This window comes from Phodopus roborovskii, unplaced genomic scaffold, assembly GCF_943737965.1.
Source record: "Phodopus roborovskii unplaced genomic scaffold, PHOROB, whole genome shotgun sequence".
Lineage (NCBI taxonomy): Eukaryota > Metazoa > Chordata > Mammalia > Rodentia > Cricetidae > Phodopus > Phodopus roborovskii.
In genome coordinates this window covers 32803022-32820723 of record NW_026126416.1, presented here as the reverse complement: position 1 = coordinate 32820723, position 17702 = coordinate 32803022, and the positions used below count along the sequence as shown (strand labels likewise).

The 17702-nt window shown below is 41.6% G+C and overlaps 1 protein-coding gene across 2 annotated transcripts in view; it reads left to right on the top strand.

The window, feature by feature from the left end:
* The window catches only part of Ganc (glucosidase alpha, neutral C), a 49034-nt gene that overhangs the window by 19187 nt on the left and 12145 nt on the right, over nucleotides 1-17702 (top strand). For both annotated transcript variants that reach the window (XM_051183634.1, XM_051183633.1), the window contains exons 9-17: nucleotides 829-1009; nucleotides 1199-1352; nucleotides 2880-3115; nucleotides 5881-6007; nucleotides 6848-6927; nucleotides 10403-10546; nucleotides 12116-12212; nucleotides 14916-15017; nucleotides 16736-16979. In XM_051183634.1, the coding sequence (XP_051039591.1) occupies nucleotides 829-1009; nucleotides 1199-1352; nucleotides 2880-3115; nucleotides 5881-6007; nucleotides 6848-6927; nucleotides 10403-10546; nucleotides 12116-12212; nucleotides 14916-15017; nucleotides 16736-16979 (1365 nt within the window). The remainder of the gene's footprint in view (nucleotides 1-828; nucleotides 1010-1198; nucleotides 1353-2879; nucleotides 3116-5880; nucleotides 6008-6847; nucleotides 6928-10402; nucleotides 10547-12115; nucleotides 12213-14915; nucleotides 15018-16735; nucleotides 16980-17702) is intronic.

The following is a 17702-nucleotide window of genomic DNA, read 5'->3' as shown; positions in this document are numbered from 1 at the left end:
TAATTAAAGTGGAGGTTCCCTTTTACTGTGCAGGATTTTTTTTTTTTTTTTTTGGTGGAACCCTAGGAGAATACTAAAAAGAAAATACTGATCTAGAAAAGGGCTTTCACTCTAAAGAGGTCAATGAGCCAGAGAGTGGTAGCTCCAATTACCTATGATTTCCCTTGGAGAGACCATTTCAGGCTAACATAACTGACAAATGGATGCCAGGGGCATCTGCCTAAGAGCAGCCAAAACCAAAGAGAAGCAGAGGCTGTTTAGAGTTGTCAGGTCTAGAGATTGTTTCTTTAGTAGATAGGTATAGTGACTAGTTTCACCCCCACCCCCTAGCTTGGAGCTCCCCATCTCAGTCCTGTTCCAGATCTGGAAGTGTATTAGGATGCACTTCTTTTCCTTACCTGCAGAGAAGTCTTCACACAGCCCATCAGCAGACGGGGTGTAGTCTGCTGTTCTGAGATTCACAGGTAGAAAAGGTATCTCAGGATCTAAGCCTGAGGTACCCACGAAGCCAGTGGAGACAGAGGAGGATCACATGCACCAAGTTGGGCCAGGAAACCTTTAGGCAAGTGAAGAGAGATGAGCCTTTGTAGGGGAGTGGTTTTATATACGTCTTGTTACATGTCCAGGCTGGCCTAAAACTTGCTATATAGCCCAGGATAGCCTCTAACTCACAATTCTCCTATGTCTACCCTCCAAGTGCTAGGATTATAAGTGTGTGTCTTCAGGCCTGGCAGGAAGTGAATAGTCTGTTTACAGGAGACAATGACACTATTCTGATCACTAACAATCCACTTGTGTATTTGGTAATAAGCCTCCTTTGTGTTTCAGGGATGGAGATGCATACCGCCTTTATAACCTAGATGTCTATGGATATCAAATACATGACAAAATGGGCATTTATGGTTCGGTGCCTTATCTCCTGGCCCACAAACAGGGCAAGACTGTAGCCATTTTCTGGCTAAATGCCTCAGAAACACTAGTGGAGATCAACACAGAGCCAGCGGTTGAGGTGAGCTATGGAATGTGGCTACATGTGACACTTACCACACTGCAGTCAGAGCCCTTTTCTGTGACCAAGAGCTTTGCAGTATAATTGGCAAATGTCAGTGGGAGCTACCAAATGTATACAGGTTCACTTAGGAATGGGTGCTATAGGTTACAGTGAAATTTCTCAGATTTTCATTACATCCTTTTCCAGTACACACTGACCCAGACGAGTCCAGCAGCTGCCAAACAAAAGGTCAGGTGTCGAACTGATGTGCGCTGGATGTCAGAGAGTGGAATCATTGATGTATTTCTGCTGACAGGACCTACACCTTCTGACATCTTCAAGCAGTACTCGTCCCTCACAGGTACTTGCATGGAGACTATTCCTTACACCATTATGTTTCATCTGCCCTATGTATCATCACTTCAAATTTTTGATATCACAAACAACATCTCTAAGCATTTTAAGTAGCAAGTATTTTTCTTCCCACCCTCATTACATCCAGACAAGCATGACACTAGATTGCCCATTCTCTAATCCCTAACACTTATCATATGCCTGGTTGCCTGCTTGGAGCCTTTAGTCTCTGGGAATAATCTCCCTGTAGCTAAGGAATATTGCATCCTGAACTTTTAAATCTGTTCTTCTATGTTAAAATATTCCACCGGCTTTAGCAATAAAATATTTGTTCTTTAAGAGACTAAAGCCTAGTAGGAAAGATGGCTCAGTGATTAAGAGCACTTGTTGTTCTTGCAGAGGACCTAGGTTTGATTCCCAATGCTCCCATGGCAGTTCACAACTATCTATAACTCCAGTTCCAGGATGGATATACTGACATACAAGTAAAATGCTCATACACATAAAACAATGAAAGAGACTAAAGACTAGGGCCTGTGGCTAGGGCCACCAAGCCCGAAGACCTGATCACAGGAACCCACATGGTAGAAATAGAGAACTCCCACAAGTTATCTCCATATGTGCACGCATACATAATCCTTCATATGTATTGCTGTCACATCTTCTTTGTCTTCTATACTACACACACACACACACACACACACACACACACACACACACACACTTGCTTTACTCCATGTTGACATACTTCCCTTTGGTTTTCTCTTTTGTTTCAAAGCTTCTTTTTGTAGTGATTTTCATGAATTGGTTCTTTCCTTCCACATTGTGGAACCCTGAGACTGAACTCAGGTCAGCAGGCTTAGTGGCAAGAGCCTTTTCCCACTGAGCCTTCTCACTGCCCTCTTTTTTCGGGGAAGGGGGCTTGGACTTTCTGATTCTTCTGCCTCTACCTCACCGGTGGCCAGTTTTATAGAGTGCTGAGACATTTTTGCACCCAGAGTTTTGTGCATACTAGACAAGTACTCTACCACCTGGTGTGTCTTATTAAGTGAGAGAGAGAATTCTGATCTTGAAGTGCAGGTCTCTTTATAAATGGATCCTTTCCAGTGTCATCTTCTCTCAGTCTCTCACACTGTAATTCCTGAAGTGTTCATTTTCTCTGAGACTACATGTGCTTCTTTGCCTGTGTTGATTCTCGGTTCCTATGAGCTCAACCTAGTCTCCCTGCCTGGCATCCTCCTACTTATTCAAGGCTGCCTTGGGAAAACTAATGACCCCACATTATTCTATAAGCAGAATGTACGTGTTCCCACAGCACTAGACTGATACCATTAGCAGAGCGTTTTACCTAAGGGCAGGGTTTGTTTATATACTGCCATGTCGACCTAATTGCCACTTTCTTCAAAGCAGGGTCTATTTTTTCTTGTCCTTGATAGTCTTTGCAGTATCAAGCTCAGTGCTTAATCCCCTTTTGAGACTGGGGAGATGTTCACTGGTTGAATAACATTAGAGGCCTCCATTGTCATCTTTTTAGGCACACAAGCCATGCCCCCTCTCTTTTCCCTGGGTTACCATCAGTGCCGCTGGAACTATGAAGATGAGGAGGATGTGAAGGCAGTGGATGCAGGTTTTGATGAGCATGACATTCCATATGATGTCATGTGGCTGGACATAGAGCACACCGAGGACAAGAAATACTTCACCTGGGACAAAAAGAGATTCGCCGACCCCAGAAGGATGCAAGAGCTACTCAGGAGCAAAAAACGCAAGGTGAAATCAGCCTGATGTTTAAAGCTTTCTAATCCCAAAGCTAGACCTGTCTTGGCACATCAGCAGAGGAAGACCCTCTGATTAAATAAATAAATAAATAAATAAATAAATAAATAAATCATTGTGAACTAGTGCCTTCCCATTGTGATAGTAACTGTGATAACAGAAGATGGGTGGTAAAATATGATGACCCCCTCCGTCCCTGCCACAGTTGTGTAAACCCCCAGAACAATGAAGGCACCTAAGTCTTTCAGTCCTGTTGATGGCAGCCACCCTGCTGTGATGGCACCCTCCTCCCCTAAAAATTTGGGTCCGATTGTCAAAATTTGTGGTACTACATAGACAACAAAAGCAGAAGAGTTTCTCGCATGATGAGGTCTTCTGGAGACAGCCCTGCTGTCTCCCAAATTGCTTTGAAAATGACTTAAGAAAGCTTGACCTCCCTGGTGGCTAACATGTGGTTCTGGGATAAGTTCTTCCACATGTGCTGGGTTGCTTAACTTCCCGCTACTAACTATCAGCTTGACTGCAGGTGGACCAAAGGGTAAGAGGACTTTGTAGGGCTTGAAAGTCTTAACAACAGAGGATCACTGAGTCATGGAGACCAAGATGGCTCAGCAGGTAAAGGTGCTTGCCCCCCACATCTGACAACCTGAGTTTGATCCCAGGATCACACGTGGTAGAAGGAGAGAACCAACTCATGCAACTTGTGAAAATAGGTCCTCTGACCTCCACATGCGCCCCTGACAAATATGTGCCTCTCCCTGCTCCACACACAAATTGATAGGTGTAATTAAGAAAATATTATTTTTTATACATGTTTCACTGACAGACTCTTCCTGTAAATTTGGTCAAGGAAAGAACTAAAATTTAAAGGGCAGGGGAGGAGAGAAGCCACTGAGAAGTGCATAATTTTTTATGTACTTCTAGGAGGGTTGGGGCAAAGGAGGAGTAGCAGTAATGAACTCACAGAGATCTGCCTGCCTCTGCCTCCTGAGTGCTGGGATTAAAGGTGTGTGCTACCACATTCAGCCCTAACCCCCTAATTTTTTAATCAATTTATAACTATAATGTGTCAAGCACTTAATTGTGGCCTAGACAGCATGATAAATTTTTCCCTCCACTTACAAAACTCTGAAGTTGGTCTTAATTACCCATTTCAGATGAAGAAGTGGTAGTTTCAGTGGTTGGCAGTTGGTACTGAGGACTGAACTTAGGTTTTCTGCAAGAGCAGCCAGTGATCTTAACAACAGAGCCATTTCTCCAGCCCCCAGTTGTTGTGGTGGGTATTTGTTTGTTTGTTGTTGATTTTGGAGCCTTTGAAAGATGCTGTGCTAGTGCGGAAGAAGTCTTTAAGTGGGTGGGAAAGGCAAGCATATACAGCTGTAATATAGGCAGGAGAGATGGCTCAGTCATTAAAGGCTAGGCTCACAACCAAAAATATAAAGCTGTAATGTACGTCAATAACACAAACAGTAATGAATGACAATATATAACAACTACAAAAATTCCAAACATCTAGAAATTGACAAAGGATTTGAATAGATAGATAGTCCAACACAGAAGAGATTCAAGTCAAGATAGCCAAGAAGCTCACGAAAAGATGCTGTCTTTCCACTATGTGGAGCTTGGGCTCCAGGGATCAAACTCAGGTCTTCATGGTGGGCAGCGAGTACCCTTAGCTGCTGAGCTATCTCATCAGCCTTGTTTAGTTGTTGTTACTATCTTGACGTTTTGGTTGGTTTTAATGTCATTTCTGCGGTTTCTGTGGTTTGATAGCAGAGCATGGGAGCATGGCTGTGCACATATGCCTCTGGAAAGCAGAGGACAGCCTTGAGTCATTTCCTAGTGCTGCCCAGCTTTCTTTTGTTCTATGTTGTGAGACGTGGTCTCTCACTGACTTGGTTGACCTGAGTATCCTATGGACCATATACCTGTCTCCACCTCCTTCCCCGGTGCTTTACAAACATGTGCCACATACCTGACTTTTTACTTGGGTTCTGGGGCTCAAATGCAGGTCCTTATACTTGCAAGGCAAGCACTTTACTAAGTTACCTTCTTGATTTACTTCATCTGTCTTACCTTTGCCTCTAAATACCTAGGGAGTTAGGACCTTGCCTATTTAACTTTCTTATAGCACCAGGCATCACAAACAGATAGAAGCTTCATAAGAGTCATCTTAAAGGTGTGTTTGGGGGCTGCTGAGATGGCTCAGTGGGTAAGGCACTTTGCCACCAAGTCTGAGAAACTGAGTTCAAGCCCCAGAACACACATGGTGGCAAGACAGAACCACCTTCTTACAGACCAACACACACACACACACACACACACACACACACACACACACACATTATGTGAGAAGATAATAAAATGATAAACCGTGATAATTATAAAAGATGACTTATCTGGATTTGATAACAATTTTATTAGTTATTTAATTAGTTAGTCATTTGGTTTTCCAAAACAGGGTTTCTCTGAGTTGCTCTGGTTGTCCTAGTACTCACTATGTAGACCAGGCTGGCCTCAAACTCATTTGAGTTCCTCCTGCCTCTGCCTCCTGAGTGCTATGATTAAAGGCATGCACCATCAATTCTTGGCTGATAACAATTTTTAGTGAAAGGTTATACAGATTTAGTAATGTCCAAAATTTTCAGTGAGTTGTAGTTTCTGAGTAAAAGTCGACCCCCCCCCAAACTACAGTGAAAACACCTAAATGAACATAAGCCTCATAAAGCTGACATGCTTTTACATCTCTGTCCTGACAGCTTGTGGTTATCAGTGACCCCCATATCAAGGTGGATCCTGACTACTCAGTGTATGCTAAAGCCAAAGAACAGGGGTTCTTTGTGAAGAATCCAGAAGGTGGTGACTTCGAAGGAATATGTTGGCCTGGTATGGTATCACTTATTTCCACTTGGTCAGCCCCAATTAATAAAACATCTGTGGCCTATATTCTCAGTCTTTGTGAGCATCTCCTTCTCTTCCAGCGACATCTTCATCAAGCACCTTTAAGGGAGGAGATACTCTATCACCCTCTTTGGTATCTTTCATAACACCTGGTACTGTGAGCTGAGTGCATTTATCAGTCAGTGATCAGATGAATGAATGAAAAATAAGCAAACATGCTAACCTCCACAGCATGTTATTTCTCTAAGCAGAGATAGGAAATAGGGGGTGAGGAAAGCGTGGGATGGAGGCGGGGTTAATGGTCTGACAGGCTCTCTCTTGTGGTTGCTTTATCCTTTTAGCCCATGGTTTTTGCCTCTCAGCCTTTTATGAGTGGCCTCAGATGCCTGTGGAACTCTAGATGCAAAAATTGTTAATTTAAAGCCTTGTTAGAAATTCTCCAAAAACTAAAAGAAATCACCACTGTGTCATAAATCCAAGTGCTGTGGAGCAGCCTGCACTTACCTGTTCTCTCTAGAGCCATCTGAACAAGTCCGTGTTCTCTTTAAAAGCAGGGGTCACTTCAGGGCCTTTAGTGAAGGACAGGCTCCATCCTGGTGCTTGTTCATTGGCATGCCCGTGGGCCTCTGGTGTTGGAATGTTTACATTTCATTCAGACTTTACAGATTGCTTGCACTCACTTTCTGTGAACCCCACCTGTCTCCGTTGCCTTTTGTGTGTGACATAAGGTGTCCATTGATAACCTGGCTCTCAGTCTTCCTTACCACACTTCTTGCTGTGAAGATCACTGTTCTTGACAGATTGCCCACTGCTGTGCCTTTGCAGGTCTCTCATCTTACCTGGACTTCACCAATCCCAAGGTCAGAGAGTGGTATTCCAGCCTTTTTGCTTTTCCTGTTTATGAGGTTGGTTTTTATTCTTTTTCTGCTTCCTAGTTAACCTGAAAAATTAAAGGAAAAGGTAGTTTCTTAGAACTGCTTTTATTAAGTAGCTTTTGATATATTGCACATATAAAAGGCAAGACTTTGATAGTTTTAGGAAGGGTACTATATACATTACTAGATTATAAAAACTGTAGTACAATGGCTACTTATTCTACTTTCTTATTATGTACATTTTAATATAAAATCCTGAAGACATAAGTTTCTGCCCTGCTCTGTCCTGTAGCCGTTCAGTCCCAAATAAACACACAGAGGCTTATATTAACTATAAACTGTTTGGGATTGCTCAGGCTTATTACTAACAAGCTCTTACAACTTAAATTAACCCATAATTCCTGTTTATGTTTACACTTGTGGCTTGGTACCTTTTCTCAGTAAGGCATTCTCATCTTGCTTCCTCTGCATCTGGCTGGCGACTGCATCTCTGCCTTTCCTCTTCCCAGAATTCTCCTAGTCTTGTTACTCTGTTACTTCCTGCCTTGTTACTGACCAATCAGCATGTTATTAAACCAATACCAGTGTCAAGTCTTTACAGTGAATGAGAGTATTATCCCACATCAAAATCCTGTTCCACAACTATTATTGAAAATTAATATGAAGCAGGCATGGGGCACAGTAATCATAGCACTTGGGAAGGTGAGCAGAATTGCCATGAATTCAAAGCCAGCCTGGGCTACAGAGCAAAACTGTTCCAAGAAAAAACACTGGATATGGTGATGCGCACCTTTAACCTCAGCTGGCAGGCAGAGGTAAATGGATTTCTGTGAGTTGGAAACTAGCCAGGTCTACATAGCAAGTTTCAGGACAACCAAGGCTACATAGGAAGACCCTGTCTTAAAAAGAAAAGACTTAGGACTAGGGAAATAGCTCAGTTGACAGAGTACTTGGCTAGCAGGCCTGACCCCCAACATAGCAAAGACTCGTGGTAGTCAAAATCAGCCTAAGCACATGAGAGTCTGTCAGGAAGAAAGGAAGAAAGAAAGAAGGAAGGAAGGAAGGAAGGAAGGACGGATGGACGGACAGATGGACAGACAAAGTGGCTGTGACAAGTGTGAAACTATGTTATAAACCAGAAGTTCTTAATCAGTGTGTCAAAACCCCTTAGGGGGTTGACTGACCCTATCACAGGGGTAAAATGTCAAATATCCTGCATGTCAGATATTTACATTATAATTCATAATAGTTACAAAACTGAAGTTATAAAGTAGCAATTAAATAATTTTATGGTTGGGGGGGGGGTCACCACAACATGAGGAACTGTATTAAGGAGTTGTAGCATTAGGAAGGTTGAGAACCACTGTCATAAACCATAATGTATTGTTAAAAGTGAAATATAATAATTAAAATTTTAAGAGAACCATGGAAAGAACTGAAGAGGTCACATTAGAGACCTGTCTTCAACCAGTGATGGTGGTGATGACAGTCATGGTAATACCTAACACAAATGAAATTAAGCCATGTGCCGAGTGCTGGGGTAAGAATTTGCTGTGCACTACCCCATTTCTTCTTTATAGAAATGCTCTAAATTGGAAGTGTAATTAAATCTTAACCCACATGTGAGAAAATTGAAATGTGCAGAGTTTTAAAACCCATAAAGGTCACCCATTTACTAAGTAATGGACCCAAGATTTGAATTTGGGTCTGTTTGTCTCCGAGCTCAGCTCTTAAGCACAAGATACTTGCTTCTGAGCATCATTGATCAGGAGATTAGACAAATACTTAGAACGGTGTAGACAATAATCCTTAGGTCAAATATGGCTATAGTTGTTCACTTCATTATTGCCTGTAGCCGCTTTCACAATACTGTGCCAGAGTGGAAAACTAAAGAACCCTTATGATCCACAAAGATGGAAATGTACAATATCTAGATCTTTATAAAAAGAAGATGAGGAGGGAGGATGAGAAGAAAACCTGCTGATATTTGCCTTAGAAGGCTAAAAGGCAAACACTTGGAAACTATACAGCCTTATTCTTAGAAAAGCATTTGCTTAGAAATCAGGCATGTTGGTGTACACCTCTAATCTCAGCACTCAGGAGGCAGAAACAGGTGGATCTCTGTGTATTCAAGGCCATCCTAATGTACATAGTGAGTTCTGGGACAGCCAGAGCTATGTAATAGAAAGATCTTGTCTCCAAATCAATGTGTTTGGTTAAAAATAGAGGAATCAAAAGGAAACATATAAGCCACCTTCAAGCATTGGAAAGATCATCTATCATGTGGGTAAAGTCTCAGGAGGGTTCTGTAGTGTCCTAGAAGGAAGCTAGGCCTTATTACAACATGGTGTAAAGAACACAGCATTAAGAAATAGTAGGATAAGCTACCTGAGGCTCTCTCTGATGACATTCAAACCCTAAGAGGCCATGGATTTATTTATTATGTATTTAGTTTATATAACCAAGTCCATTTAAATGAAAACAAACATTTATACACAATATTTGGGAATTTGGGCATCGTTCTTTCCAAACTACTTCCTGCTGGTAAGGGGCACTGTCATGGGGGATTCTAAGAAGATGCAGAAATCCTGGCTATAGTCTGTAAGGCTGCTTTGTAGGATCACCTGGTACTCTGTTTCAGGCGGTCTGGCTTGATCAAACCACATTAGTCTGGAAGTAATCCACATCTTTTCATTTTCTGTGGAAACAAAAATAGAAATCCTTTTCCCCAGTAACTTGTCCTTGAACTTAAATTTTGGAGTCAAAGCATTTTTTTTATTAAATTTATTATTTTATATGTCGATCCCAGTTCCCTCTCCCTCCCTCTCTCTCTTCCTCTCTCCCTCCTTTCCTCCCCCTCCCTCCCTCCTTTCTTCCCTTCCTCCCTCCCTTTTACCCTGTCTGCCCTCTCACATGCACCCTAACCACCCCCTTTCCATCCCCCCACCCCAATTCCATATGTAGGGGAATGCCATCCAGTTGAGGTCATATAGATCTGACAGGTCATGGATTTTATAAAGAGAATTTTAACACCATTTTCACTAGATGGAAAGAACACAAGTGATATAAGATGTTAACAAACAGATAACTCAACTGTCAAGTCAGAGTGTTAGAGAAAAAATAGATTCATGGATAGTAATAATTGCTTTTAGCTAAGAGTTGTAGCAGAGATTTCTTCTCAGAGTTTTGGATAAGATCAAATGAAGACATGTAGTAGGTAGTGGATGGTACAGAGCCTAATGGTGAGTACCCACAGTTTTTCTGGCATGTATTCCCTATGGATATCTTTGTGTGAACTTACAGGGCAGTATGTGTAGCATTCTTATCCAAAAGTATTTATTGATAGCTTTCTTTGCATCAGATATTATTGGAAGTGCATGGAATTTCTGTAGAACAAACCAGGCAAAATGCACAATTCAATTGGCACAATTAAATAAGTGAGTAAGAAAGAATAGGAAGAAGGAGCAGGGATACTGTTGTATTAATAGCATCCTTCCCTTCCTAGGGATCTACGGACATCCTCTTCATATGGAATGACATGAATGAGCCCTCAGTCTTCAGAGGGCCAGAGCTGACCATGCAAAAGAGTGCTATTCATTATGGCAACTGGGAACACAGGGAACTTCACAACATCTATGGATTTTATCAGGTAAGACATCCAAATGAGAATGCAACTAGATTTGTGTGCCCTGCTTGTAGATAGGTTAGTTGTGTAGTCAAGTGTACTGTGCATGGCCCCCTGTGTGTCTTTTCTGTCAACTTCAGTGAGTCTTAGGTAATAGCCAGTTTATTATTTCTCCCTCTACTTCATTTTCCTTTCACAGTAAGCCTGATAAACTTTAAAACATTACATATGGCATTTAATACTACTAGAAGATTTTTGTTGGCACAGGCAATCTAGAAATATATTAACACAAGTAATTAAAGCAAGGTTTTAAAATTTCACAGATATCCATCTATTGCTAGCTTAGCTAAGGTTAGTGGCACACATGTGCAATCCTAGGATTCATGCTACAGAGGGATTATGACAGCATAATGACTACATAATGAGTTCTAGGCCAGCCTAGACTATATAACAAGACTCTGCCAGGACAGGCTCCAAAGCAATACAGAGAAACCCTGTCTTGAAAAACAAAAAAGCAAAACAAAACAAAAAATATCATGGCCAAGGTAACATAAATGAAAGCATTTAATTTACCTTATGAATTCAGGAGTCTAGAGACCATGGTGACATGGCAGAGCAATGGCTGAGAGCTCATATCTTGAGCCATAACCACAAAGGTTTAGGAGGGAGGCACACTGGAAATGGCACAAGTTTTGAAACCCCAAAGCCTCCCCTTGGTGACACATGTCCTCCAACAGGGTCACTCCTCTTAATACTTCCCAAACAGTTCCATCAACTGGGAACCAAATATTCAAATACTTGAGCTGTTCTCATTAAACCACCACAGTATTCTTTTTAAATGTGTAAACTTCCCCAGTTTGCTCAACCTTCTGAATAAAGGTGATGGGACTGTCTTCTATTTTCTAATCATACCCAAAGACAGAAGATCACTTACCCTAACTTACATCTGAGAGTCTTTGTTATTTTAGAGTAAGATTGTGTGCCTATAGGTCTTCTACATTTGCTATATTCTGATGGGAGCTTCTGACTGGACATAGCCTTTTCCAGGTACTACATGTTTATTTCTGTCATCTTTTTGCTTTAATTGCCAACCGCCTTAGGGAATTGCTTATGTAGGCTGAAGTGGACACTTAACCTCTCTGGATTTATTTTTTTAGTCAATGAAAACCATTTGACTCACAGGTTATTGTACAGATCATAAGGAAATATATTATAAAATGCCTACCAATAGTACCACTGAATAAATGGTAGCTTGGTTTTTTTTTGTTTTGTTGTGCTGCGTGTGTTTTTCTGCAGTGCTGGGGACTGAACCCTGGGCCTCAGGCATGCTGGGTAGCTACTCTAATACTCATCTGCATCCCCATTTCTGTTTACTCTTGCTTCATTGGCATTGCTAACCAAATAAATGTTTCCATCTTTACTAGGCAAATCATTACCATTCATTGTATCATCAAAAAGACTTAATGGGTTTATTGTTTCCCTTTTCATAGTGCCTCCAACTGTTAGCTTTCTCATGTTGGTAGTCTATTGAGGATGTTGGCACAATGCCCTCACCCTGTCTCCTCTCTCTAATCTTTCTCCATTGACTTACAGCAAATGGCTACTGCAGAAGGATTGATACAGCGATCTAAAGGGGAGGAGAGACCCTTTGTTCTTTCACGTTCTTTCTTTGCTGGATCACAAAAGTATGGTAAGAAATGGCTCACATTATAAAATACAAGATAGCTGCCCATCCTTTTCTTTGGAGTACCATTTGTGATATATGCTGACTGCTGCCACTGGGTTCCTCTTCAATAGCCTTATAACTTACAGTGAAGAACATGGTGTGCTCTGACATGTGTAATTTATACTATGAACACATGGTTTGTAGGTGCCTCAGTTGTAGAGTAGAGTAGCCTGCCAGTAGGCAAGGGGCCCTGGGTTCAATGCTCAGCACCATATAAACCCAGGAAAGGTGGCATATGTTTGTAATCCTAGCTCTCAAGGGGTGGAGGGAGGGGGAACAGAAGTTCAAGGTCCTCTTCCAAGGCCATCTTGGCCTTCATGAGATACTGTTTCCCTCCCACATCCCAAAAAACAGTAAGCCAATTTTCATCAAGTTAGTACTTTTTTCCTACTTTAAAAAATGGCCACTTACTTGTTAGGAGAGTGGCTTCAGAGTACTCAGTTTTCTGGCATGGTCATCTCTGACAGTTTTTGACTTGTAAAAACCAGGGAAACATACCTCTAACACACTGCTCTAGTCAGCTATTCCACTTAGCAATGTGGCTTAAAATAGAACTGGCTTGCTGTCAGGGTCATCTATGACTGTATCTGGTTTACCAGCTGATACAGATCTAATTCATCTTAACCACTCTGTGGCAGGAAGGCTATTTTAAGGTCCCTGTCCTTGCACAAGTAACTGAGAATGTAGGTCCTAGTGTAAAGAACCTCATCTTTGTCATATGTAGACATTTTTTAGGTCTCTCACTCAACCTTGCCAGAATTCCTGTGTTCTTCAGCCAAAGGACAGAGTAGTGTCAACAGAGATACTCATCATGGCATTAGACTTTGAGGCCAAAAGAAAAGTCTACATGTGTAACAGTAAAGGAAGGGTTACAAAAGCGTGGGTTATCCACAGGACAAACTATCATGAGGCAGTTTAAAATTGTAGTTTAAATTTTTTTCATTTGTTTTAGGGGGTGACACATGCCACCTGTGTAGAGGTCAGAGGACAACCCAGGGTGTTAGTTTTCTCCTTCATTAAAGTGATAGGGTTTTTTATTTTTTACATTCTAATCCTCGTTCCCCTCTCCTTTGCTCCCCCCCACTTCCTCCCCACTCCACCTCTCATGTGCTCCTCACAGAGGGTAAGGCCTTCCCTAGGAAGTTTAAAGAACTCCGTGTGCTTATTTGCCCAGTGTGTAGCAAAGAGAACATGATTTATTTTAGTCACATGCTTGACCAGTAGCTATAAAGAAATTGTGACCGAACAACATGTTAACCATGATACATCTATGTCTACATGTTTTCTTGATGAAAGTGTTGCCATTGTTTCAAAATTACCACATAGATATATATCCATAGCTCAACTGATGTCAAGAAAAAATTACTAGAGTGCTGTTTTTTAAAATCCCTTGAAAATATGTTCTAGGGCTAGAGAGATGGGTCAGTAGTTAAGAGCAGTGGCTGTACTCTTCCAGAGGACTCGAGTTCAAGTTCTAGAACCCACATGGCAGCTTACAACTGTCTGTAAATCCTGTTCCAGGGGACCTGATACCTTCATACAGACATGCATGCAGGCAAAATACCAATGTACATAAAATTTCAAAAAACAGGGCTGGAGAGATGGTTCAGCCGTTACGAGCACTGACTGCTCTTCCAGAGGACCCGGATTCAGTTGCCAGCACACACATGGCCGCTCATAGCTGTCTGTAACATATGTTCCAGTGGTTCCAATTCCCTTATATAGACATACATGCAAGTAAAACACTACATAAAATAAAAGTAAATTACTAAAAAATAAATTATTAAAAATATTTTTCTCTGTCTATAGGGCAACTCAACATTTCTACAGAGGATTAAAACAAAAATATCAACTATAACAGTTTTGGTAAAAGATAGACAGGATGTTGTAAAATAAGATTATTTTCCCTCTTATGTGTCACTTTAGTGATATACAATCTATCATCATAAACTTTTGTTTTGTTTTGGTTTTTTTTTTTGAGACAGGGTTTCTCTGTAGCTTTAGAGCCTGTCCTGGAACTAGCTCTGTAGACCAGGCTGGCTGGCCTCATACTCACAGAGATCCTCCTGCCTCTGCTTCCTGAGAGCTGGATTAAAGGTGTGTACCACAACTTAAACTCTTAACAGCTATAATATGAACTAGAACGTTGGCGTTAATGGTCTGACTTCTAGACTTAGATATACTTAATGACTATATAACTAGGGTAAAATATAGAGCCACTGTTAACCATATTCCCTAATTTATAAGATAGAGCTAATAATAGTGTTTGCCTCATAGGATTGTTGTGATAATCAAATGGGACAAGAAACCCAGAGTATTTAGTTTTGTTTGTTTGGTTTGGTTTGGTTTTTGAGACAGGGTTTCTTTGTGTAGCCCTGGCTGCCCTGGAACTCACTCTATAGCCCAGGCTGGCCTTGAACTCAAAGATCCTCCTAACTCTGCCTCCTGAGTGCTGAGTTTAAATGTGTGTGCCACCACTGCCTATGTTTTATGGACCTTAATAACTTTTTCACATTAGAAAATTGATACTTTTTTGCAGAAATATAAGTATTTGTTTAAGGTAAGAGATATGTTTCCCTTTTTATTATTTGTGTCTTTTACAAATATGGAATGTAAATGAAATAGAGTGCATTGGATGATTTGTGTGTGTTTCCATGCATATCTAAGGTGCAGTATGGACAGGAGATAACACAGCAGAATGGAACTACCTGAAAATTTCCATCCCGATGTTACTCACCCTCAGTGTCTCAGGGATCTCTTTCTGTGGAGGTAAGCTGATTCCTGACTTGAGGTTTCCAGAAGGAGGAAATGAGAAGTGAGGGTCCTCAATGCTCATTAGCTTTTGGGAGCAAGGGTGAATGCAGGAAAGAAAATGGGAGGAGAGCAAAAGGGATTTATTGCACAGCTTGCTGTGGTGGCTCACACCTTTAATTCTAGCCCTCTAGAGGCAGAAGTAAGAGAATCTCTGTGAGTTCAAGGCCAGCCTGGTCTACACAGCAAACTCCAGGACAGCTGGCACAGCATAGAAAAGTCCTATCTCAATAATTAATAATAATAATAATAATAAATAAAAATCTTCATTGAGGACATGAAGGCAGTAGATGGGCAGTCTGTTTCTTTCTCTTGTTTTCTCGGAACTGCCTCCAGAGACACAGTAACTGAGTCTTCCAGAAACATACTTTTCTTCTTGAAGAATGAGAGCACTGCAGACAACTTAGCAAGCCAAAAGCCAGCCTAGGGCTGAGTGTGCGGCCTAGCCTAGTATGCTCAAGGCCTTGGGTTTGATGGCAGCAGCATAGCCGAGGGACCAAGAGAGCCAGCCTTACAGAAACACGTTCTTCTTAGCAGATGTAAGATTCTGTGACCTAATACAACTGTTTTCTTCTTTAAGATATGCTCAGTTGGCACAGTACTTGCCTAGCATGCAAGAAGCCCTCAATTTGATCCCCAGCCCACATAAAAACAAGTGTGGTTGCATCCTAAGATCCCAGCACTAGGATATGGAAATAGAGCAAGACTGAGGTCAGACCAAGCTATATAAGACCCTGTCAAAAAGATAGGACTGTGGAGAGGGCTCAGTCAGTGAAGTACTTGCTAGAAAAACACGAGGACCTAAGTTCAGAACCCCAGCACCCATGTGAAAGAGCCGGGCACAGTGGCACATGCCTGTAACCCAGAGCTGGGGAGGCTGGGCTAGGAGGGTCCCTATGGCTTACTGTCCAGCCAGACTAGGAAAAAATAAAGTGGAGCATTGAGGAAGACACTGAAGTCAGGTTGTGGCCTCTGCATAAACATATACCTTCTCACATGTGACACACACACTCACACACAAAAATTGTGCTCTTAAAAATGTGAATTTAGTTCAAATACGTGTCGGAGGGCTTGTCTTCCCTGAGTCCTGAGAATTCAATGCAGATAACTGAACCAATATAAATGTGCGTGGTGTATACTGGCTGCAGTTCATACTTGCAGATCTGAATACGTTTTATTCTCTGCCAGAATAAAAACAAATTAATATCACTTTTTTGATAAATATGTCTTTATGACATTGGTCCACATTCAAGAAACATATGTCCTACTCAAGGGGTGAGAATGAAATTCTTCCTAAACCTCCAAGGCCGGTGACTTGCTTTTCAGTGGTTGATATTGTTTTGGCATTGTTTCCAAGAGAAATAAATGACCAGCCACCTTTCCTTTTGTACAAAGACACACACCTAACAAGGGGGACATGGTGTAATTTCTGGATTCAGAACACACAAGACAGCTGCTCTTAAAGAAAAACCTGTGATCTTTCCACAAAAAGAAAAAAGGGGGAAAAAAATCATAGAGCATTCTGCCAGATCCCTGAATGGGCTGGTTTTCATAGCTCAAACTCCCCTATTTGAGGTCATAGGTTTGGTGTCCTGTTGAGCATCTCTCAGTTTTCAAGGCCTTATTTTACCTTAACACATCCAGTTTTTTCATCCAGTCTTTCTCTGTCTAACCAGCTGACGTGGGTGGCTTCATTGGCAATCCTGAGGCAGAGCTGCTGGTGCGTTGGTACCAGGCTGGAGCTTACCAGCCCTTCTTCCGTGGCCATGCTACCATGAACACCAAGCGTCGAGAACCCTGGCTGTTTGGGGAAGAATACACCCGGCTGATCCGGGAAGCCATCAGAGAGCGATACACCCTCCTACCCTATCTGTATTCTCTGTTTTACCATGTGCACATGTCTTCTGAACCTGTCATGAGGTAAAAAGGGCATCCTCTAGTTAGGGGCTCTCACAACCTACCAAGGATGAGGGCCTGGAAAAGGGAACAAAAGCCATGTGTTTATTCAAGTTTCAATCAGCTTCGCTGCCTGTTGTGCAAGGGGGCCGGCTGTTGTACATGGGGTACTGGCTGTTGAAAACACAGAAGCTATTAACTAGATCCTCTACTTGTGATTAGAGTATTGGTATTTGCTAAGATGGAAATACTGTAAAGAATAGGAAATGATTTTGCAGCTAAATAACTTTAGCATTTTATGCGTAAGCCTCCTCACATGAAAAATAAATTTCCCTGCCATCTGAGGCTTGATGTTACTCATAGGGTTGAACTTGAGGAAGGGATTTTTTTTATAATATATAAATTCTATTTTGAAGGTAAAAATCAACTTTCTAGGTTAGAGAAAAATATGCCCAAATTTCAGAGTCCGCAGTTCCTAAACTTGCTTCAGGCCAGACACTTCCTGGTGATTCTAGTCATCAGCAGGGTCGGAGACACCTGCTTTGTACCAGTCAGTAGAAACAGAATGTGTTGTTGCAAAGGCTGGTAAAGAAATAACAAGTTTTATTTATTAAGAGAAAATACTAGGCTGAAGAGTTGGCTCAGCAGGTATGCAGTTGTTGCTCTTACTGAGGACCTGGATTCAATTCCCAGCACCCACATGGTGACTCACAGCTTCCTGTAACTCCAGTTACAGGATCCAGTACC